This window comes from Drosophila ficusphila, unplaced genomic scaffold (genome assembly GCF_018152265.1).
Source record: "Drosophila ficusphila isolate 14025-0441.05 unplaced genomic scaffold, ASM1815226v1 contig_636, whole genome shotgun sequence".
Classification (NCBI taxonomy): Eukaryota; Metazoa; Arthropoda; class Insecta; order Diptera; family Drosophilidae; genus Drosophila; species Drosophila ficusphila.
The window spans coordinates 2,665,240-2,688,595 of NW_025064569.1; the positions used below are offsets into that span (position 1 = coordinate 2,665,240).

At 39.4% G+C, this 23,356-nt stretch overlaps 3 protein-coding genes across 4 annotated transcripts; 1 reads left to right on the forward strand and 2 right to left on the reverse strand.

The window, feature by feature from the left end:
* Positions 1 to 2,900: 2,900 nt before the first annotated feature.
* LOC108101395 (transmembrane protein 53) lies at positions 2,901 to 4,395 on the reverse strand. Its single transcript, XM_017205715.1, has 3 exons — positions 3,880 to 4,395; positions 3,465 to 3,825; positions 2,901 to 3,407 (listed from the first exon to the last, which is right to left on the reverse strand). Exons 1-3 carry the CDS (start codon positions 4,173 to 4,175, stop codon positions 3,048 to 3,050), a joined length of 1,017 nt encoding a protein of 338 aa, XP_017061204.1. The 5' UTR covers positions 4,176 to 4,395; the 3' UTR covers positions 2,901 to 3,047.
* A 159-nt stretch (positions 4,396 to 4,554) lies between these two features.
* On the reverse strand, positions 4,555 to 6,557 carry LOC108101394 (probable cytosolic Fe-S cluster assembly factor GL21135). 2 transcript variants are annotated; one of them, XM_017205714.2, is made up of 4 exons: positions 6,420 to 6,557; positions 6,017 to 6,109; positions 5,308 to 5,950; positions 4,555 to 5,251 (listed from the first exon to the last, which is right to left on the reverse strand). In XM_017205714.2, the coding sequence occupies exons 1-4, from the start codon at positions 6,480 to 6,482 to the stop codon at positions 4,635 to 4,637; spliced, it is 1,416 nt and encodes a 471-aa protein (XP_017061203.1). In that variant the 5' UTR covers positions 6,483 to 6,557; the 3' UTR covers positions 4,555 to 4,634. The 2 variants fall into 2 exon arrangements, with proteins under 2 accessions (XP_017061203.1, XP_017061202.1); XM_017205713.2 differs by having other exon boundaries at positions 5,308 to 5,965; positions 6,420 to 6,556.
* A 4,794-nt stretch (positions 6,558 to 11,351) lies between these two features.
* Positions 11,352 to 13,004, forward strand: LOC108101396 (protein CNPPD1). The gene is made up of 4 exons (XM_017205717.2): positions 11,352 to 11,476; positions 11,539 to 11,832; positions 12,016 to 12,138; positions 12,189 to 13,004. The coding sequence occupies exons 1-4, from the start codon at positions 11,441 to 11,443 to the stop codon at positions 12,900 to 12,902; spliced, it is 1,167 nt and encodes a 388-aa protein (XP_017061206.1). The 5' UTR covers positions 11,352 to 11,440; the 3' UTR covers positions 12,903 to 13,004.
* The last annotated feature ends 10,352 nt before the right edge of the window (positions 13,005 to 23,356 follow it).

Sequence of the window (23,356 nt, forward strand, 5' to 3'; positions counted from 1 at the left end):
TCACCTTCAACAAGAAGGGGTGGACAGTCACGCCCAACGCCTTCACAAGACCGCTGCAACCTTTACCTAGCAAGCTGACACTGGCACCTGTGTCCAGCAAGCCTGTGATTGGCTGGCCAAAAATCTTGACGTTCGCAAAGGTCAAGGATCAAGTGAGTCAACGCGCCTTACTGGATCTGTTGGCCTGAGAGCCTCATTCAGGAGCTCCATCATTTCGATGAAGCCTTGGCGTATCTCATACCGTAATGACTGGCTTACTCTCGCCTCCTGCGTCTTACGATAAGTCTCAGTCGCCTGTGCGATCGTCGCATTTGCTGCCGACTTCTCCTCCGAAACGAGCCGTGATTTGGTAGGGTTCTCGTCGCTCACTTCGAGGAGTGGCTCTGCGACCAGACCCACGTGGCAAAGTTGAGCTGCTTCCAGGAATCCTTTGGTTCGACGGGATCAACATCCCGGATCCGTTCCCGAAATCGCTCCGTTGGCTTCCACGGCAGTCCTCCAACTATGGATACGCGCTCTATTCTGGCAGCCCCCTCTACGTCCGTTGACCAAAGGTCATCTTCATCTTCTTCAGAAGGACCTATTGACCTCAACTGGTGGTCGTGCTTACTCACAAAATCCCTATCCTTGGACATCGCTTGCAAAAATAAATACTTCTTATCCTAATACCACACACAAAAAATATAAATAACAAGAAATATCGTCACGACAAAAATGTGTTGTGACAAATGCTAAATTGTCAGTGCTGAGCGTCTGCCGCTCTGGGGACTTTCATTCGACAAGAGAAAATAGGTACAACCGAAGTAACTTCAAGATTAATTTTATTTACAGATTTCACTATATATCAAATTTAATTACGAAGGTTAAGTTATATCCAAAATTTAGAGTTCTTCAAGGTATAAAAATCAAAAGACAGAGTCCGACCAGCACCGAACACCGCTTGCCAAAGAGTGGTTTGTCGCATTTTGGCATTCTTCTTTTGTGCTGCTGGGACGTCTCGAGAGCGCAGAAAACTGCATTAAGCACACTCTTTGTCTCCTACCAATACTCTTAATAGATGCTCAAACAAAATGAATATTAAAATGATAAAAAAAAATAATGAAATATATAATGTAATAAATAAATAGATAAATAACAAAGTAAATAAATAATGCAATAAATAACAGAATAAATAAATAAATTATGGAACGACCAAGTAAATAACAGTAAATCACCAAAATTCGCAGCTAACTTTCAAACTCTCCGAGCCACCAAATAAACTAATTTCTTTTCTTCTTTATTTTAGCTCCTACTGTAGGGACATGGAATTAACGTCGCAGGTGGACTTCCGACCATTTTCATCTACGCATCGCCAAGAATCTTCAAAATTTATATTATGCGTGTTATAATTACACTACTTTTGGTTAAGTTTCAGATAAATACCTACATAGATTTAAACTGAGATATTAGTTTACATAGAAACTGACAGAAGAACATATCGACGCATTTCAGCAAAAGTATCGTATGTCGCTTTTTTTCGAAATTGAGGTTTTAATGCAAAATTGTTAGGCACCTAATGTCTCATTACCCTGTGAAATATTATAACTGAATGCCCTATAGTTCCGATAAAAATTAAGTTTCAACTTTATCGTATGTTACAATGTGCGCGCGAAATTATCGTATGTCCATACAAATTTTTTTTCATTTGCATGGAAATACTGCAATGGCACAAAAATACCGAAATACAAAAATAAAGAAAAAGCTTCTCCTGCAAAATTTGATTTTTTTAACATACGATACATTTGCGGAAATGCGTCGATATGTACGCACGAGTCCAATCGCTGATGCTGATCAAGAACACTGCGTTGCAATCATTTTACTTAAATTATAACACTCTCTGTAACGGTATGTGTTAATACGAGGTGTGATCAAAAAGTATCGCGAATTTTGAATTTTCGCGGGTTACCTCGTATTGAATTTAAATTTTTTTTGTCGTTATGTTGGTACTCAAGTCTCTCACTTATGCCGACAAGCTCGGCCATTAATTACATTAATTGTTGACAGCTGCTTTGCTTGCACGTGTTTTGGCTCGTCTTCGATTTTTACCTAATCAAAAAAATGGATCAAAGAACCTGTATCAAATTTTATGTGAAAAACGAAATTAAGTGCGTGGATGCATTCCGAATGTTGACTGTGGCGTATCGTTGCTTGTGCGCGACTTTTTGGCCAAAAGCAACACACTAATGATGCCGCAGCCACCGTATTCCCCAGATCTGGCCCCCTGTGACTTTTTCTTGTTTCCTTGTTTCGTCCTAAAAGGACGACGTTACGCTACGCTTGACGAGATAAAGACGGCATTGAAGGAGGAGCTGAACAAGATAAAAAAAAATGATTTTTTTAAGTGCTTCGAAGATTGATTACTTTGAAGGGGACACATTAGATATTCATGAATAAATAAATCATTTTTGAAAAAACACAAAATTTGGGATACTTTTTGAACACACCTCGTATATCTGGTTTCGTTCGGGTGTCAATTAAATGTTTATATTAAGGGCTTTGATTCCCATTAATTTAAAATCTTCCCGATATTTTTGACTTATATAAGTACATACATACATCCTGCCATAGGTACAATTAGTAACAAGTTCCAAATTGAATTTAACCAGGAACCGACCACAATCTCTAAATTAAATTGCCTAAAACATACAAACTATTGTTAAAAAAAGATTATAGCTTAGTTTTGTAATTATTGAACTAAAATATTAAAACACGAGTAATTTTTTTCATAAAATACAGTACCTATATTTATTTTTAAGATGCGTTACTTAGAAATACTTAACAGTTTTAAATGTTTCCAAAGCGTTATAGGGGATAAATCGAACTGCGGCAATATTATTTGTGTGCATGGATCACAGTGGTCATTAGTAATTGTAAAATTGCAAAATATTCGCATATTTTTATTTGTTCGAAGTACTTTTCTACATTTAAGCCATTTTAATTTGAAGTTCTTTGACTGGCTTAAACTCTAAAAACATATGTTTTTCAGCGAGTGACTATCGTTCTGCCGATTACTCGTACTTCAGGTTGGATTTAAAGTCCGACATTGAATTTGGCCCACAATTAGCGGCCGAATGCCGAGCCATACAGTTTTTTATAAAGTTGCACACACATTGGACGTACTGTTTGGGGTACTTGATGTAGATTTTCACGTGTTCAGCATCCTCAAAGCAAACCGACGACACCTCGATACCTTTTTCCCGCCGCAACCTTATAAACTTTTCCACGTCTCTATAGGGAATGACGACGTCGCCCTTAGAGTACAAGAACAGTTGCGGATATTTATTGACCTCATTTTTCAGCTCGCAAAACGGGCTGGGGTGGACCGAAGACGATTGTACAAAAAGACTTTTGAGAGCGGAAATTGATTCCTGAAACAAAATAAGGATGTATCAACAAAGGTCCTTGTAGGAATTTTCTGTACCAACCTCCACAAACCACATAATGCTTAGGCTGATTGTTATGGCGAGTGCAGTTAAGCAGTTGCAACGATTTTCCCGTCCATAAATGGCTGTGATGGCGCGATACAGACCCAGCATTCTGCGTTCCCCAGGAGCCGAGTCAAAAATGACGCCGTGAACTCGCAGCGGAGACTTATGCTTTGTCACAGCTAAATTAATGTGTTGGTATAGGTAAGCTCCTCCATTAGAGAATATGTGAAATATTAGAGGATGAGCATCAAAATTCATATCCTGGATTAACTTCAGAATTTTTTCGCCAATAGGAACCATTTCTGATCTTTTCCAAAACAAGGTGTCGACAGGCGCGGTATATCGAACAGTTATAAGACTAGAAAATCAAGTCTTGTCAAATTAAATTGTTTTGTGTATCAATCACACTTACCCCCTTTCCTCATAGATTTTTGAGTATTTCATCAGGTATCGATCCTGGCAGCCCGCCCATCCCAACAGCATTACGATGGGCACATTGTTGTCCTTGTTATCGTTACCATTAGTTAACTCAAAAATGTTTTCAACTAAAGGCTTTGGAAACTTAATAAAGTACTCTAATGTGTCCTCTCTCTCTTGTTGAGGAGACCTAGTTGAATGTTGGGTTTTACAGTCCTGTATGGTGTCCATCGGAGCTTTGTATTGGTTGTCTCTGACGCACACTTTCGACCTATTGGGATGTGATAACATTTTCACATCCTAGTTCTACTTGAAAATAGATTACCTAAACAAAGTATGTAATGTTCAATTATTGTATTGAGTGTTACATTTCTTTGTACTTTCTGAGTGCTATTGCAAAGACTTCTACGAAGATCCGGCTCAACCTGGAGCTATACAAATGTCAATTCAGAATGAAGTCTGCTTCTTTTTCTTGCTCCAGTCTATTGATTTTTTTAAGCAGCTCAGAGGGAAATAGTCAGCTTTGCTGTAATACCTTGCGACAGCAAAATACCGCATTCCAGTGGAATCAACCGTTTCGACTCCCGTTTCCCGTCACATGCGCTCGCCAACGGGGTGGTCATGCGCAATAATTTTTTTGGGCCAACAAGGACCTAAAAATCACACACAATTGCTTCTTATAGAAAATATCGGTCCTTCTTATTTACAATTCATTTCCAACTTAACAGAGACAGATTATATACAATACATTTACCACTTAATGTTTAGAGGCGTGCTAAGCTTTTCTACAGCATGGTAACTGGTGTGAAGCAGGTCATGGGATTTGTCTGTACAAAATCCGTCCAAAAAATCTTGATAAATATAATTTGTAAGGGCGTTCTGAGGCTGGGAACGTGGAAGCTTCTGATACAGTTCCTCCAGTTGCTGGGTAAGCTCGCGAACGTGCTGGCCGGTGGAGGGGCGTACCTGCGCACCTCCATTTATACATCCTGAAGGACATGCCATGACCTCCACAAAATGATAGTTCGCACCTTTTCCCCGCTTCAGTTTTTGCACCAGGTTCTGAATGTTCCGAAAACCGTTAGCAATAGCAAACTTAAGGACACTCTTACCATCCTTTTCAAGAACTATCTCTTGAAAGTCGCGATTTCTGAGTTGCTTGAATTCCAACTGTTTCGGTAGGGCTTCGTTAAAAAGCTCTCGAGCAGCGAACTTGAAAATGTGTTCAGCAAAGCCGCCGGACAACGTCGTTTCGTGGGCCCAAACCATTTTATCTGGCTTGACATCAGACCAGGGCCAGTCTAGATCATCGGGATCATACTGTGACAACGTCCTCTCGCCTTCATCCAGCATCTGCTCTACCTCAACTATGGAAAAGGAAAATATTAACTTAAATTAAAATGTCATAGCTTTCTTCCACAACCTGATGTTATTACGCAGTCCACATCTCGAGAGTTGTTTACTTCATTAAAGAAGTCCGCACGGGAAGCCTCCAGTTTTTTGTCATAGCAGGGCATCACGGTCACGTGGTAGATGCTAGACCCAGGTATACCTAGCTTCTGAGCCAAGAACTGCTTGACCAAAACTCCCATTATTTGCTGTGGCGATCGAGTAGTGGCAACGTAAGGCAGTATAAAATTTCCATGAGTCTTTTCTGCATAACACACCCATCCAGGGCAAGAAGAGCTAAGCATGGTCACACTTGAATTTTCACGGTAGCGTTCTATAAATTCTTGACGGCACTCAAGCAACGCCATATCGTCGGCAACTTTAGTGCTCAAAACATAGTCGGCTCCCAAATTGCGAAGGTATCCGCTTAAATGGCGCGCTGCATCCTCTGCCCCCAACTTGTAGCGATGGGCTAAGCTTAACAGAGGCTGGGTGGCCACAGTGAATACTATGGTACGCACATTTTGACGGTCCCCCGTGGTCTTTTTTTCTGAATTCTCACGAAGAACTTTAAGTAACTCTTCCTGGCTCTGCTGTGTGATGAGTACTCCTTCGGCGGAAGTGATGCATCCAGAACAAGCCAAGCAGTCTTGAAGGGTGATTGCCACCTTTTGAAGCTGTTGTTTTCCACTCTGCAAAACGATATACGACTTCAAAATAATACATTTACGGTTTCTACTCACCTCAGACTCCTCATAGCAGCTGTCTGCATGCACTGTAATTTTAGCTCCAGTCTTCGATTTTGTCTGAATTTTTGGCGTCGGCTTTATGCACTCCTAAGGGTCATACCAAACTTAAATAAATTCAGGAAGGTCAAAAAAAACTTTATTTGGTGTTGCTATCAAGGCAAGACAAAAGAATGCCGGTTCCACGTTAATATATCACAAGCAATTGTTAGTTTTTTATACTACAAATTGTTTTTATCTAAGGATTTAATTTCCCTCTTACATTTAACATTTGTTAGTGTCTTAAAATTATAATTAGTAAAATTAAAAAAAAATTGTCAATACGTAAAGGAATACAATGTCTTTTGGGTAACTTTATAGTTGTAAAAGATTGAAGTGCTAGTGTAATGTCGAAACACACCTGAGAGGGCGTGATAAAGTCGTCTATATCGGTGAGCTGTAAAGCACCACTAAACCTAGACATGGTCTTAGTTCGAAAATGTGTTTCTTCTATACGGACTTTGTGGTATTTAAACAGATGGTATGACGAAATATTATCAGTTAAAATATATCAAAGTTCGCTTTAAGTTGGAGGCAAAAGGACTTATACCCATTTCCCACAGACAATCATTTCATTTCGTGTTCTAAACTTATGCAGTATTTCCACAGAGCACTTCCCAAAGAACAGGGCGACCATACACATATTAACCAAAAATGTCGTACAAAAATCTCTATTAATATATATATATATATAATACATTGAATCAATCGTAATCTTTGATCTTATCTTTGAAGAACATTTTATTAAATTTGAAAAGGAGGTAATTCTTCACATAAATAAACAGGAAATCAGGAAGAATTTTATTACTTTTTACATTCTTTTGTTTTCTATTTTTTAATTATAAATTAACAGCGGCTTCTTGCTATCACCTTTAAAACGCATTTTATTTTTTTTGTTTCGGTTGATCCGGTAACCAGTTATGATGTTCACCGCGAAAAAACTTTTTTTCAAGGCGCTTCTGAAGACTAACCGTCACAGGCTTATTTCTATATATTTCTCATTCGAAATTTTGTTCTAAAACTCTTCGAAAGTTGAACAATAATATGTCTTTAAAATTAATAAAATTAAAATACTCATGTCGGCGCCAAAAAACCACAAATATAGCCTTTTTCGCCTTTTTGGTTACACTAGGGCATTGATTCCCGAAGTGGTTCAGGTGGGAAACTAGTGGTTCACGGGAGACTCGACGGAGGTCTACGTTCCGCGTGACAAAGAATGGGGGTCTACACATTGTGTACGGGGGTGCATGAAATTTAATTCGGTTTAGATAGTGAAGAACAAAAATGTTGGTTTGACTTCTTCTATCAATATCGGCAGATAATGTTTTAAGAAGCTCAGCGACTGCTACTTGTAAAAACATGTATAATAATTAGAGCTCGGATAGTCATGCAAATGCATGTTGCATGCATATTGTGCATATTTCTTTTCTTGATTTTATATTGCGTATGTTTTGTACGTTTTGCGAATGTGCAGTTCCTGGAAAAAAAATATTCCAAGTAAAGCAGCATATTGCCTCTTTAAAGCACAAAGCTGCCAAAGAAAGAAAGAATAAAAATGCCGATCAGGGAAGCCAACCCTTAATATCGGATATTAAACTAAAACCAGGGCCAAATTTGTCGGAGTTCAATATCGATCTGTGCAAAACTTTGGTTGAAGCAAACATTCCGTTAAACAAAGTCAATCATTCGAGTCTGGTGAAATTTATTGAAAAATACACTTCACATTCGGTTCCCGATGAAAATACTCTGCGTCGAAAGTATGTGCCTCATTTGTACAATGAAACGGTTGAAAAATTGCGCTCTAAGGCTGACGAAAAATATATTTGGGTTACTCTGGATGAAACGACTGACGTCGAAAAAGGTCTGCTGCCAATTTTCTTTTTGGCATTTTGGATGATGAAAGTGAGCGCGGGAAGTCGTATTTGCTGAGTGTCAAAGAATTGGACAAATGCAATGCCAACTCAATCGCAACATTTTTCACCGACTCCTTAATACTTTTGTGGCCGAGAGGTAAGTTTTTACGCTCAAGCGACTGATGGTGTTTGTGACTTTGTGGGAACCTGTTTTTTTTTTAAGGAATTCAATACGACAAAGTAATGCTTGTTACTACCGATTCTGCTGCGTATATGATCTGTTCCATGAAATCATTACGTGTGCTTTTTCCGAAGATGTTGCACGTTACATGCTTTGCTCACGGATTACACCGATTGGGAGAATTCATTCGTTCACATTACTCTGATGTAAACAACTTGATTTCAAAAGTAAAGGCGGTGTTTGTAAAAGTATGTTTTTGAAATTTTAATACGAGTCGTATGATCAAGAAAATATTTATGTAGATTTGTTTTCCTCTATTTCAGTCACCTGCACGGCGACAGCTATTCAAAGAGAAAAATCCAAACATACCGTTTCCACCGGAACCTATTCCTACTCGATGGGGAACTTGGCTTGAAGCTTGCGAGTACTATGCAGATCATTTTGTAGAAGTGAAATCAATGATCGACGATTTTAATGTTAAAGACGCTGAAAGTATTCGAGAAGCGAAGAAAATCCTTGCGATTCCCAGTATCTGTCACGATCTGGCGTTCATCAAAGCCAACTTTATGTTCATCGTTGATAAAATCAAACAATTGGAAACAAAAGGTTTGGAAATGCAAAAGTGCGTCGATATATACGAAGAAGTTCGCTCGATCTTGAACTCAATGCATATTAAAGATTTTCTCAAAAAATTCGAAGAAATTTTAGGTCGTAATGTGAACTATTGTGTATTGGTCTACATTAAAAATATTTTGGACGGAAATGTACGAAATAAACAAAAATGTGTTACGAATGAATACGTTGCATCATTGACGCCATATGAGATCGCGCTATTCAAATTCGCCGTTGTAACCTCAGTAGATGTGGAACGTTCTTTTTCAATTTACAAGTCCGTTTTAACCGAAAAGCGTCGATGTTTTACGTTTGAACATCTCAAGCAGCATCTTGTTTTGACTTGCAACAATGACCTCTTGTAAATTTTATATTGTAATGCAAATGTATATATGTATATAAATAAGACAGGTATAAGACCAAAAAGAAATAAAGAACCGTTTTTCCAACATAATTTGACTATTTTTTGGAAGATTCTTTCATATTTTTTTGTATTTGGAGTGCATATTCTTGAGCATATTTTGCTATTTTTCGTGCATATTTGCATGCATATTTTGGCCTTTTTGCGTGCATAACTATCCGAGCTCTAATAATAATATTCCATATTCAGTACAACAATGAAACAAAAGTGGAGAATGTGATATTACAAGAGGATCTTCTCGAGATTAGCACTAATGAGGAGCTGAAAGTAACATTTAAAAAAGGGTATCAAAAATTTTTGCTGCGGGCAATAGCGCAAAAGCTTCTTATAGCGTTTCCCTCGTCATATCTCGTCGAAAAAGATTTAGTACCGTTACAAACTTATTACCAAAAAAAGGAGCAGATTGAATATCACAGAACGGGGAGATTTGCGGTTATTACTTACAAAACTCAAGCCAAATATTGATAATTTGCTAACAAAACATCAAGTACATCCATCTCATTAAAATTATATATTTTTCGTAATTACCACTGTAGAAGTCACATTACGTTATAAGTGTTTAATTTTTATTACGTTACGACTGTTACAACAATAATTATTAATATTGTAATAATTTCAATATTTGAGTAAATACCTATAACACAATGAAATACCTACATATTTTTGCCACTTCGTTTTGACGTTTGTTTAATTACAATTTGTGAGAATTGATTTAGAATTTAGCTACAGGGGTCCGCCAGAGCAAAGTTTTGAAAATGGTCTATGAAAGAAAAGAGTTTGGGAACCACTGCACTAGGGCATAGCTATGGAGTTATTGCCAATACTTGGTATGCTTTTAGTTTGGTTTTTATAAAAAAAAACTAGAACTGGGCAAAAGTGGGGTCCCTGAAGTTTGTGTTGGGGTAATTGTTTTTATTTTCTTATCGTTAACAGTGAATTTTTAAAGAAACAAAAAAAAATAATGGAATAATTAATAAATGAATATAAAGGGATTTAGATAAATTTAAGTAGATTTTATGTAAACCAGGCTTTGGGAGAAGGAGCAGTCGGTTCACGCCTTTCACTGCCAAACAAAATAGAAATTCACCTGAAATTTTTTACAGATGTTAGAATAGAGTGTACCAACATAAGAACAAAAATACATTTATTTGATCTAAAAAGTTTAAGGCTTACACTGCCAGATACACAGAAAGAAAATCTTTTGTCAAAAATGCCCTGCAGTTCCAAAATTGCTTTGTCTTCGAAGAAGTGTGCGAAGCCGCACCGACGACAGCGGGGGTAGCAGCCTTAGCCGCAGCGGCGCGAGTTTATAGAGACATTTTATATGGCACCGCCGTTTTCGGGATACATGTCGCTCTCGATGACTTTTTTGTCCGTTTCATCGAACGAGTCGTCGATGGCTTATACGAATTTTGTATGGAGAAAATTCGTATAAGCCATCGTTGCTTTCGTAGCTGACGTGGAGGCGAAGTTTTCATCGATGGCTTTGGCGAGGATGTCCTTAGCGAAATCATCTATGTCAAGCCTAAAAATGTCATCCCCAAATTCATATGAAAAACAATATATATATATTTAATTCTTTTTTATTTTATTAATATATCTTATTTTGTAATATAAGAAATAAGTAAATAAATAATATGAAATTCTAAAGTTTTTGTTTACCACTTCTGTGGAGTATTTGCAGGACATCGGCTGTTTTGCGTCCATCTATGGTACAAATATTTTTATTATTACTTTTTTTAATTTAAAGCAAACTTACCTTTCAAACGAATTTATGGGACATATGTATGGCTGAATCCTAAAAAGATTTAAATAAGTTTGTAGTAAAAAACATAATGTTTTTGTAATATTAACGACACTTACATGATTTTTAAACATTTCCGCTGCCAGTTGCACAAGTAATGTAATTTCACAACCAATCGTCGACGCACTACTTAAAAGAATGACGCAGTTTCATTTTTCTCCGATCGAAAGAATAGAAGACAAATTTGGAGTCGGGCCGCCGTCGTTTGCAAGAAACGATTCGTGTTATAAGAGTGAGAAAGAGAGGAAAACTTAGGAATATCCCTTTTCCTTTCCTACACACTGATTGCTTAATTGACAAAAGTCCACAGTGGACATCCAGAACTGCAGGGTGCTGTCCGTTGTATTATGGCGTGTTAAGCAGTTAACAGTCGGTGAGCCTATCGTATTTCCTTTTTTAAGTTGTTTTGAAGTGATTTAAAGAGACTATCGTTATCGATAGTTAAATTTTTGGGCTTATACACGAATAAGATTTGCAATTTTATTAAAGAATTGTGAATAATACGAACTAAATGGGACGCAGTAAATTTGTTGCTCCGGCGAAGGAGGTAGGAAACAGAAAATGGACTTTTTATGATGATTGCCTTTTGCATTTTTCTTATATCTAAAGGTGATGAATCATAACGAATTTATAAATCGGATTCGTAAAAGCCTCTACTATGGCGTGGAAACTTCGGACACAGAGATGGTGGTATCTTTGCCTCTGGCGGAGTACGCAGCGGAGATGTTTTCCGAACCCCACCGAGGTCATTCCTTGCATCGTTTGAGCTGGGTTGCTGCTGCTAAAGTTCAAGCCACGCCTTGCTCCCTAATTATGGCACTGATATACCTAGACCGCTTAAACCACGTTGACCCAGGGTTTGGCTGCCGAATCACACCACAGGAGCTGTTTGTTGTGTCATTGGTAAGTTAAACGAGATTTGCAAAAACAAGCTACTTTAATTTATTTATACTTTTTTACTTAATTTGCTTGTGGCGAATGTTTAGATACACCTGTTCGATTTTTTACATAGATTTAGTTGCTAATAGCTTCTAGTTTCTAATAGCTTAACATTTGTTTTTAGTCAGTTTTGTCATTTGCTTGCAGATGGTTTCCACAAAGTTCTATGCCGGCCATGATGAACGATTTTATTTAGAAGACTGGGCCAATGAAGGTAACGTGTCGGAAGACAGACTCAAGGAAATGGAGCTTCAGTTTCTTTCCGCTATGGTGAGTAGGGTATAGAAAGTGTTACGGTAATGAAACTTTTTTTTTTATAGGATTGGAATATTTACATATCAAATGAACACTTTTTTGATAAATTAGCTAGTGTTGAACAAACGCTGGCTGAACGGCAGGGATTAAGGAGGGGATGGCTCACTTACAGTGAGCTGGCGCAGCTGTTACCAAGTTTTGTTTGGACTAAGTTTTTGGTAAATAGTGTAACCGTACTGGCTTTCAGTTATGCAGCTAGTGTGATAACCTTGGCGGGAGCTTTTTTTGTGGCGAGCCAAGTTCCGGGCACTCTTTGGAATTCCCAACTATATAATGGCAGAGAGGTACAGCCAAGCACGATGAACAATAAGACTACAGTATCCGCACCAAATACAACACAAGCTATTACTTGTGAGAGTGGTGAATTATCTGCATCGCCTTTAAACGAAAGCTGCGCTGTTTCAAGCATTGAGCCGAACTTTCAACAGCAGTACTGTGACGAGGCCAGAACTAACAAATCGGAGTGTTTGCGACGCTTTGTCAAAACCGTACCTAGTTTATCACTAATTGGAAATAGCTCGAAACGCGATTTCCTTTTTTCCCAAGATGACACGCGGAACTGGCTTAACATTAAATCACAGTACAGTGACTACCAAACCAACCAAAATTACTGGATAACTCTTCATAACACACGACTGGAAAGCTACTGGATGCAAGGACGTAATCGTTCTGTTCTTTGGCAATTGATTGATTCAATGCAGCAGTCGTTTTTCTTGTAATGGCCTGAAGTGTGGCAAAAGTTAATATAAGCAATTTTAAACCATCCAAAGTTTTTGTTTATGACAAGTTTCTATTAAAGCACTAAGATCAGCAACCTAAAATAATTAATCTTTTCAATCTGCCCTCTAATAATTATGTTTATATACATTTTACTCTAAGATTTCCCCGTTTGGTATTTATCTAGTTTACTTCAATCATCGCATAGATGATCTGGTTCTATAATCTGGCAACATTACAAGATTGTTTTTGGCGCACGGCGTTCTTTTGTAAGTGAGGATTGCGTAGAAAAACTATAAAATAAAATAGCGATGGTTCCGGCTAAAATCAGATTTATTTGTGTTTTATTTGTAATGAAAGAATAATAATTAAATACTATATCAAATATAGGTATTGTTTTTTATTGATATGTTTTGCAGTAAAATGATTTTTTGTTATGTTTTTGTGTTCTATTATTAATTTATTTTTTTCGCACATACATATGTAGGTGTGTGTGTTGAGCTAATAAGCCTTTTTATTAGCTGTTGAATTAAAACGACGAAAATTTAGAGTTCGATTTCTGCAAAGGCGATTAACAAAATGGTCCGCGAGATCGAAAGGAAGAGTTAGAATTGCAACGGATCAGACAAACTCAGACCCAGAGGAGAAGCCAACAAGCAACGAGAGAGCGAATAGAATGATAGAGATAGAGAGCGATGGTAATTATGCAGATAAGATAAGAGCGCGCATTAAGAGAACCTAATTATCTGCTGCGGCTGGATGACCCGACATACTCCCCCCGTTGGAAGCCTGGCTTTCAGCAGCAGACACAGCTTATTAACTGCTTGTTTTGTCACTCCAGATGTTGTCTTGAGGACGGCAACTCGAGCAACTCCATCTCGACCACACAGAAGCTCAACGACTCTCGCTAGGGGCCACTTCTTCGGAGGCAAGTTCTCGTCCTTGACCAGCACCACGTCACCGACAACCAGGCCAGGCTTCGGGGTACGCCATTTATAGCGCAGCTGCAGAAGCGTCAGGTAATCTTCCTTCCATCGGGTGCAGCGGACTTGCTGCAAATAGGCCACACGTTGCCATCCATCCAATCGTTCCGTCTTCCTCCCCCCAATAGGACAATACTGGGATCGAACTATGCAGAATAGGGCGCGAGGTCCAGTGTACAGATTACGCTCATGAAAGTGAGTAATGATGGTGGCAGTGACAGGATGGCTTCGTGACAATATGATTGGATGACGGCCATTGAAGTTCAGCGACGAGTTTCTTAGTCGGCCATCCACTCTAAGAAGCCCAAACTGATCCATAAAGGGAAATGGAAATCCAAACGAACTAGATGGGGCTACTACTCCTTTAGACTGCAAGGATTTTATGGTGCTTTGGATATCCGACGATTGATAAACTTGTAGACGTATCCGAAAATCCTTTGAAGCGCAGCGAAGGAATTTGCAAATTTGGAACAGGCTACGATGCCTGCGTATGGTGATTTTATTAGCAGAACCTTTCGACGATCATCAAGGCGATCCAAGAGGTACAGCAAGGGGCGAGATAAATGAAGTACCATTGGAGACGCCATATCCTCCGGAAACAACCCATCCCAGTCGAGTCTTTTGAATAAACGGTAATCCAGGTGCGAGCTTAATTTGTCCAACGCACAACAGCTCGTAAAACAAACTGGCTCCAATCAAAAGATCCACACGCTGATGGGTATAAAAGGTAGGATCAGCTAATTGTATGTTTTGCGGTATTTTCCAGCTGCCGACGTCCACATTGAAACTAGGCTGTAGCTCAGTTATATTGGGGGCAATAACTGCGGTTATGTTCACCGTGTAATCAGACGTTCGGGACTGCATCGTAATATTAACTGAGTGACCATTTGTAACAAAGCTTGAATCACCGATTCCAGTAACAGATGCCGAGGACTTCATCTTCTTTGTTTGAAGCTGATCTGCAAAGCGGGATGTTATTAGATGCAGTTGAGAGCCCGAATCAAGAAGGACTCGACATGGAACGAAAACTCCAGACCGATTTTTTACGAGAACGGTGGCAGTGGCTAGGAGCACAATGTCAGTACTAAAAACCTGAGCAATAAGAGCAGTGGATGTGGAAGGCACGGCAGATGGTTCTACGACAGCATTGACTGAGGCAGCGCACAGTGGTCGCGCCCGTAGGCCATAAATCGAAAAATCGACTTAAAAATAATTAGTCAAAATGTAAAGAATTTGTCTCTAAATTGTCTATATTTTGTCATTGTAAGCTAGTTTTTTCCGGAAATCTAACGGGACATTCTAAAAATAGAATGCAAACTGTGAACACGTTTTAGTGCTTTTCGTCAAAACAAAAGTGAAGTTCAAAATGGTCGGACGTTCGCAAAAATTCACCAAATTTAATTATTTAAAATGCATTTTAAAGTTGAAGGTATTAACTTTAAAAAATTGGTTTTATGAAATTTATCTGACTAATTAAATTTTATTTGTGTATTTTAGATCGATTTTTTTCATGTTTAGTTAAAGTTTTAGTTGTGATCCCACGAAATCCCACAAATAATATGTATGTTAATGTGTTCGTCTGACTTTTGGGGTACTATATGCCTAAAATCAGCTGCCGAAATTTCCAGATGTTTATATCATCGGAAAAATACTGATGCCATCTAGCGTTTGCCAGGGGAAAGTTTTTCCTTATTGTGCTTTTGTTTTGTCCTCGTCGCTCGTGTTTGTAATGTTTTTTAAAATTTTTTTATTTATTTAAATAATAATAATAATAATTGGCCAACACAACCCTTGACGGGTCACAGCCTGTTGCACGATTTGCCTCCACGCACCCTTGTCCTGGGCGCGCCTTCTCCAGTTGGCAGCACCAGATGTAGACAGGGCTTCCATCACCTAGTCTTGCCAACGCATCCGGGGTCGTCCTCTCCTCCGTTTCCTGACAATTACCGCATCAAACACCTTACGAGCCGGAGCATCTTCTTCCATACGGGCGATGTGACCCAGCCAGCGGAGTCTGTGAATTTTAACTCGACTGACTACATCAACATCCTCGTACAGCTCATACAGCTCGATGCATCGCCAACGCAAATCGGACCAAAGATTTTGCGGAGAATCTTTCTCTCGAACACTCCAAGAGCGGCTGCATCACATTGCACCACTGTCCAGCACTCCGCACCATATAAGATTACTGGAAGAATGAGCGTCTTGTAGAGTGTTATTTTTGCCTGTCGAGAGAGAGCTCTACTGTTGAAATGCCTACTGAGCCCAAAGTGACACCTGTTGGCAAGTGTGACTCTCCGCTTAATCTCTAGGCTGACATCGTTTGTGCTAGTTATAGCAGTGCCAAGGTAGATGAATTCCTTGACGGACTCAGAGCTTTAGCTGTCTGCAGTCAGCTGAAAATCAAGACGCCGCGATTCTCTGCTTGAGCACACCATAAACATTGTCTTGTCCATGTTCACTGCTGGTCCTACTTTAGCAGACTCTTTTTCAATAGCCCCAAAGGCTGCTGTAACATCACGCTTGGTTCGGCCAATGATATCAATATCATCAGCGTAACCAAGAAGTTGGACACACCTGTTTGACAGAATCGTGCCCGTCCGATGCACACCAGCCTTCCTTACAATACTCTCCATTACAATATTGAAGAGCATGCAAGATTCCTTAAGTAGTATCCTCAGAGTTACCTCTGGTGTACCACAAGAAAGCCATCTGGGACCATTACTTTTTACCTTGTTTATCAATGATCTTCCATCGATCATTGCGCATTCCCGCGTACTTATGTACGCGGACGATGTAAAACTATGTCTGCAGTATAATGATTACTCCCGTCACTTAAACCTTCAAGCAGACTTAAACAATTTTCAAAACTGGTGTAACGAAAATTTACTGAAATTAAACAGCTCTAAATGCAAGCTGATGACGTTTTGTCGGGTCAATCCACAAAATGTCACCTATTCACTAAGTGGTGGTGCCTTGGAAAGAATAGCGCTTGTTGCCGATCTTGGCGTCCAATTGGACCCCAAACTTAAATTCTCTGCTCATATTTCGAACATGGTTAATAAAGCTAGGGGAATGCTTGGATTTATTAAACGATGGTCGAAGGAATTTGAGGATCCTTACGTTACCAAGGCTTTATTTATATCGTTGGTCCGGCCAATCCTTGAGTATGGGGCACCCGTTTGGAGTCCTCAATACGGAGTACATGCTGATCGCATAGAATCAGTACAAAAAAACTTTTTAATATTTGCCCTACGCCGCCTAAACTGGAATGCAAACCTATTCCTACCCTCATATTCTCATAGATTGCTCCTCATTAACTTGCCCTCCCTTACTAACCGTAGAACGATGCTTGGTACTGTATTTATTCATAACCTTATACGTGGTGAAATTGACTGTCCTTGCTTGCTGAGTAGACTAAATTTCTTAGTACCAAGTAGAATTACTAGAAATTATGCTCCTTTAGTTTTAAATTTTTGTAGATCTAATTACGACGTGCATGAGCCTTTCAGGGTACTTTGTTCAGACTATAATAGACTGTATTCTATCGTATCTTCTTCTGACTCTCTGGAACTCCTAAAAAGATCAATATTAACATTTCTGGCACAAAATTAGATCGTTAAATTTAAAATTAAAATAACTTTTAACTTTCTTTCCTCACCTTTCGTTTTTAAATTTTTTTTTCTTTAAAAATCGCGTCAAATTTATCGCGAATCGTGCCGTACGTTACACGGCGGTCGCCCCTCGGTCGGTTGGGCGGGATTGTGGGCCGTGGGACTACGCGCGTAAAAAAAAAAAAAAAAAAAAAAAAAAAGATAGCGAGTCACCTTGTCTGAGACCACACTTGGTACTAAAGGTTTCGGATTGGTCGTTTCCTACCTTGACAGAGCTGATGGTGTTGCTCAATGTCATCCTGCAAAGCCGCAGCTTTGCTGGTATACCAAGCTCAGTCATGGCGGCGTATAGGCAATCTCGCCGGGGACTATCGAATGCAGCCTTGTAATCGACGAATAGATGATGGGTGTCGATCTGGTCACAGGACTTCTCCAGGATTTGGCGCAAGGTGAAAATCTGGTCAATAGTGGATTTGCCAGGCCTGAACACGCACTGATAAGGTCCAATCAGTGCTTCGGCATGGGGTTTCAGGTTTTCACACAGTACGCTCGAAAGAACCTTGTATGCGACTGGAAGAAGACTAATGCCACGGTAATTGGTGCGCAATGTGGCATCACCCTTCTTCAGGACAGGACAGATCATGCTGAGGTTCCAATCTTCGGGCATGCTCTCCGTACGCCATATCTTGCTGATTAGTTGGTGCATGCTCCCTACCAACATATCACCAGCTGCCTTAAACAATTCAGCCGGCAGGCCATCAGCACCTGCAGATTTATTGTTTTTGAGTCGTTGGATTGCATCCTTGACTTCGGCATGGCTTGGGGTCGGTACATCTACAGGGTGGGCCATTTAAATTTGACCCATTTGGCAAATGTAACTTTTGACAGCGTCGACAGATCATCAAATGTCATACCACGTTGGAAGCGTCAGTCGAAGACAATTGATACCATGGAACAATACATTCCAAAGGAACGCGCTCAAATTGTTCAGCTCTACATTGAAAATAAATTCTCAATTGTGTTAACCCAACGTGCGTTTCGTAAAATGAATAAAGTTAAAAGTGCTCCAGTTAAAAACACAATTATGTCTTTGTACGCAAAATTTGTAAACACCGGTAATCTAAGTAATGCCAGTCATGTATCCAGGCAACCAACAAGTTACAGTTTGGTGCGGTGTTTGCGTGAATATGATCATCGGACCGTATTTTTTCGAAGACAATGATGGAGCCACGATAACCGTCAATGGTGAGCGTTATCGAGCAATGATAACCGAATTTCTGATGCCTATTATTCGTGAAAATGTCATGGATAACTTCTGGTTTCAACAGGACGGGGCAACTTGCCATACAGCTAGAGCTACAATCGATTTATTGCGAACATTGTTCCCTGGGCGGTTGATATCGAAAAGTGGTGATTTTGACTGGCCCCCAACATCACCAGATTTGACGGCATCAGACTTTTATTTGTGGAGTTATTTGAAATCCAAGGTATACGCTAATAAACCAAAAACCTTAAGTCAACTAAAAGACAACATTAGACGTGAAATAGCCGTCTGAAACATTGACCAAAGTCATGGAAAATGCTGAAAAAAGAATGCATTCGGCTGTCAGAGCTAAAGATGGCCATTTACGTGATATCATTTTTAATAATAATTTGTAAAAAATCTCTGTAAAAAATCTCCTTGGACCAAAATAAATGATTTTTGGAATAAAAAAAAAATTGTCCACTTTTTTGTTTTTGTTTTAAGAATCAAGTGGGTCAACTTTAAATGGCCCACCCTGTATATCAGTACCATAGATTGGGGTTTGTGGATCATAATCTTCATAGTCCGTGCCAGAGCCAGCTAGCAGGCTTGAGAAGTGATCCCTCCATAGCTTCAGCACAATCTCTGCATCTGTGACTAGGTGTCCTTGCATGCAACTCCTACAGTCTTACAACCTTGGGTCAGACGCTTAACCCTTTGAGAGAAGTTACGAGCTTCATTTCGGCATCTGCTGCTCTCTATGCTTTCACACTCTCGCTTTTCCTGTTCTCTTTTCTTGCGTCCTCAACAACAACCCGTGTAGCCCCAGCTTGCAGTGTTCTTCGGTAGGCGGCGTCTTTTGCATATGGTCATACCATGGATTTTTTGCTGGGTGGCGCTGGAATCCAATGACTTCTTCTGCGGAAGTTCGCAGGGAGTGGGATATGAGCGCCCACTGATCGCTGATGTCTTCAGGTGTTGGAGTTGTTCGGCTCAATAGGCCAGAGACTTGAGTGGAGAATGCATCCCTTGTCTGTTGTGATTGCAGCTTTCCGATGTCCAGCCTTCTCAGCAGTCCCCGACGTGCAACCTTCGCAACACTAACCGTGTGCGAATCTAAGCTGCAACAAGATAATGGTCGGAGTCGATGTTGTCATGAATTATTAATGTCATGAGAAGGGCAGTGGCCGTATGCTCGGTCTAGCTCCGCATAGAAAGTATCCTTGGTTATATGGTCTTTTTCTTCGGTTGGAGCGTGCGCGCATATCAGGCTGATGTTGAAGAATTTGGCAGTTATTCGGTTCGTTGCAAGTCTCTCGTTTATTGGCAGAAAGAGAGAGACTCGGCGCCGCAGTATGGTGCCAACAACGAAGCCACAGCCAAATTCGTGCCTTTCTGGATGGCAGCTGTAGTAAATGTCGCAGTCCTTCTTCTTAATGCAACCTTGCCCTATCCATCGCATTTCCTGGATAGCAGCGATATCGGCCCTACATTTTTTGAGGGTATCTGCTAGTTATTGAGCAGCACCTGGTCTGTACAGTGTTCGTGCATTCCACGTGCATACTCTCAAATCATTGTCCTTTTTCGTTTGCCATGGTCGTCAACGTTAAATCGGTCCCGTTCCGAGTCTTCTTCTGCTTCTTTCATTGAATTTTGGTTTTTCCATGGGTGGATTTCAAGTTCTACGCCACAACCTAGTTTGAAGAGCTAGGACTCTCGTCGCGCGCTTTAGTTTGCCACTCAACGGATGTTGAATGGCAATCCAGGGAGAACCACGTCGGCTTGAGGAGATCAGTGATAAGGATCATGCTGGCATTCACCAAGTTGAATGCAGTCAGACACTTTGCCTTATATGCTCTCCCCCATCATTATTTATTTATTTCATTGAAATTTACTTTTTAGGAGATTCCCATAAGTGTGTATTTACACGACTATTTATTTTTAATCATTGGTGTGCAGAAGGTGGCACCAACGCTGGAAGATTACAAAAATTATTGAAGTTATGCAAGAGCAAATTGAAAACAACGGTTACATTCCCGAGCTAAGCCAACTACCAAAACGTATTGATTGCATATGCAAAAGAATTGCTACTTTTTGGGATAGCTACAAACGGAAGAAAACTGCAATTATGCAATATCAATCAAGTTGGTTGAATGAAATAGAAACAATTGTGTTCATGTGCTCATGAGTTTTCTCAACCAACACAAGAAAGTGTCAATCTTGGACGGCCGAAAATTGACTTTTCAGATTGTTCGAATAGAGCAAAACGTCGAAGGATTGCTGAAATAGCGAAAATGGATAACTCTGCTGCTTCATTGCTTCGATCGTGCAGCTTGTCTTCAGGCCCAAAACATTGCCAAGCCGATATTGACGAAGTTTTATCACTTTTTGTGGAGACGAATTTAACGAAACATCAATATTTGCTTATTCGTTAGTTTATTAATACGCTTGTGTCATTTGATATATTGCCGAGTTACGAGCAGGTTTTGAAAGCAAAAAAAAACAGCTACCCAGAAGATATCAGCGTTACTGAAGCAAAAGCTGAAGTTCAATTGCAAAGATTGTTAAGATTCTTCGAATATTTTTTGCACTTTGCCTACAGATTAGATAAAAAAAGTTGGCGAATTTATACCCCTGAGGGAAAACAGTCACTTTTTTTAAGAAAAAAAAGAATTCAAGAAGACTTCAGGGCAAAAATGGGGCTAATAGTGGACCAGCCGAGAAGTGGAGGTAGCGGAATTTCAAATGACGGAAATAGTGCGAGAACCTTTTTCATTCGGAGCTATCTGCTGAAATAACTGGCTTAGATGAAAGCATTAAATACGTTGTTTAACATTGCTCCAAGCCATGGCATCAGGGTACAGGATTAATGCTGACAAATTCAGAATATATGCCCTTGACACTGCCAAACAATTGTTATGTTTGTATGATTGGTACTACTTCCCACTCTCGGTGCACAAAGTTTTAGTCCATGGTGCAGATGTGATTAATTTTGCTCTTGTTTCAATTGGAGAATTATCGGAAGAAGCTGCAGAGTCGCGAAACAAAGACATAAAACTATATAGAAAGCAGAACACACGAAAAATATCTCGGACTGCCACAAATACGGATTTAATTAATAGACTACTTTTGTCTTCTGATCCTTTTATTACAGGACTAAGGACCTTGGACCTAGAAAAATTTAAATTCACCTTGCAAATTTAAATCCAATTTAATGAAATCAACGTTAGATTTTTTAGAAGAATTTGATTAACTGTTATGTTTTTCTTTGTTTTTTGATTTAATTAATGTTTTTTAATTTTATTTTATTTGTTATGGCTCCTAATTTGTTTACAAAAGTGTCTTATTATTAAAGTATTTCAATATTACTTGAAACTGGTACTTATTTGTGTTTACAATTTTTGCTATGGCAGCTGTATGATATAGTTTTCCGTATATATAAAACTGGTCCAGGCATACAATCTGTAAGTTTGGTTTACATATCTTGAAAAGCAAAAAATAGTTTTTCATACTATATACTATTTCTATCCTATCGTTTCTATGGCAGCTATATGATATAGACGTACGATATGGCCAATTTTTTAACTATACATTTAAAATATTTTTTTAGAATTTTGTTGTACATTTCGTTACAATACCTGAACTAGAAGTATTTATGGCCGCGGCTCAGTACAAGCCCAACCACTGTGCAATGGTACAATTATACAAGGAAGTCTTGTCGGCTGCAAAATTATTCGGGTTCTTTCCCCCTATGGCTCTGTGCGCTCGGGTTTTCGAAGTGAGGGGTTGCACGCGGACGATTTTTTCTCAAAACGTTAGCCCTTGTGTGCTTATGAAAAATACTTGTTGCAATTATTGCAGCAAGCACATACAAGGCGTAACATGTAATATTGCACAAAAATATTTTGAAAGGGAAACAATATGGGAGCGAGTCCTTAAGGGCAGCTTTGGGTAAAAACCAAAAAATACGGAACAATTAATACTCAATGTCATATAACAGTCCTTTTTAAACCCCATGTACAGCATAAGGGTAAAACGACATCCTCTTTTTCTGTTTCTTTCGCACTTATAAGAAAACATACTCTCACTCGCTTTCATTGTAGTGCGCAATAGGGGGAAACGCAGCCGACGATTCTCTCGATCTTTCTCAGCTTGCATCGCTAGTTGCTTCATGCTACGTTCGCCCTGTCTTACTCTCGCTCAGTCGGTCTCGATCGCTCTCTCTTTCTTTTTCGACACTTTCGTTGCATACTTGCGTGACGTTACCGTTACATTTGTAAACATTTTACCCTCATGCGCCTAAAAAAGTTTCACTTCAAAAATCGATATATTTCCCTACAAGGTGAGAACCTTCCCTAAGGTCAGACTACTTCGTCATGTACTGCTGCGAGGAAATAATACGGTACTTAAAACGAAAATCACACTCAAAACAGTAGTTTTGGTTGTGTTTTGGTAAATAAATATATTGTGGTATGATATATTGTTGCTACTTTTTTTGCCCGTCTGAACACCTCATAACTTGGACACAGTGTAAACACGACTTCACTATCCTCTTTAGTGACAATAACATCGATAGATCGATTTGTGGTATATTGGATTCTTGGTATATATTCCAA

Bases quoted from the DNA above. Each gene is read 5' to 3' on its own strand.
- LOC108101395 (XM_017205715.1), bottom strand. From the start codon at position 4,175: ATGTTATCACATCCCAATAGGTCGAAAGTGTGCGTCAGAGACAACCAA. The intron at 3,826-3,879 runs GTAAGTGTGATT...TTGATTTTCTAG, and splicing joins AAAATCTATGAGGAAAGGGG to TCTTATAACTGTTCGATATA. The intron at 3,408-3,464 runs GTTGGTACAGAA...ATTTTGTTTCAG, and splicing joins GCATTATGTGGTTTGTGGAG to GAATCAATTTCCGCTCTCAA.
- LOC108101394 (XM_017205713.2), bottom strand. From the start codon at position 6,482: ATGTCTAGGTTTAGTGGTGCTTTACAGCTCACCGATATAGACGACTTT. The intron at 6,110-6,419 runs GTGTGTTTCGAC...TATGACCCTTAG, and splicing joins ACTTTATCACGCCCTCTCAG to GAGTGCATAAAGCCGACGCC. The intron at 5,966-6,016 runs GTGAGTAGAAAC...ATCGTTTTGCAG, and splicing joins GCTGCTATGAGGAGTCTGAG to AGTGGAAAACAACAGCTTCA.
- LOC108101396 (XM_017205717.2), top strand. From the start codon at position 11,441: ATGGGACGCAGTAAATTTGTTGCTCCGGCGAAGGAG. The intron at 11,477-11,538 runs GTAGGAAACAGA...TTATATCTAAAG, and splicing joins TTGTTGCTCCGGCGAAGGAG to GTGATGAATCATAACGAATT. The intron at 12,139-12,188 runs GTGAGTAGGGTA...TTTTTTTTATAG, and splicing joins TTCAGTTTCTTTCCGCTATG to GATTGGAATATTTACATATC.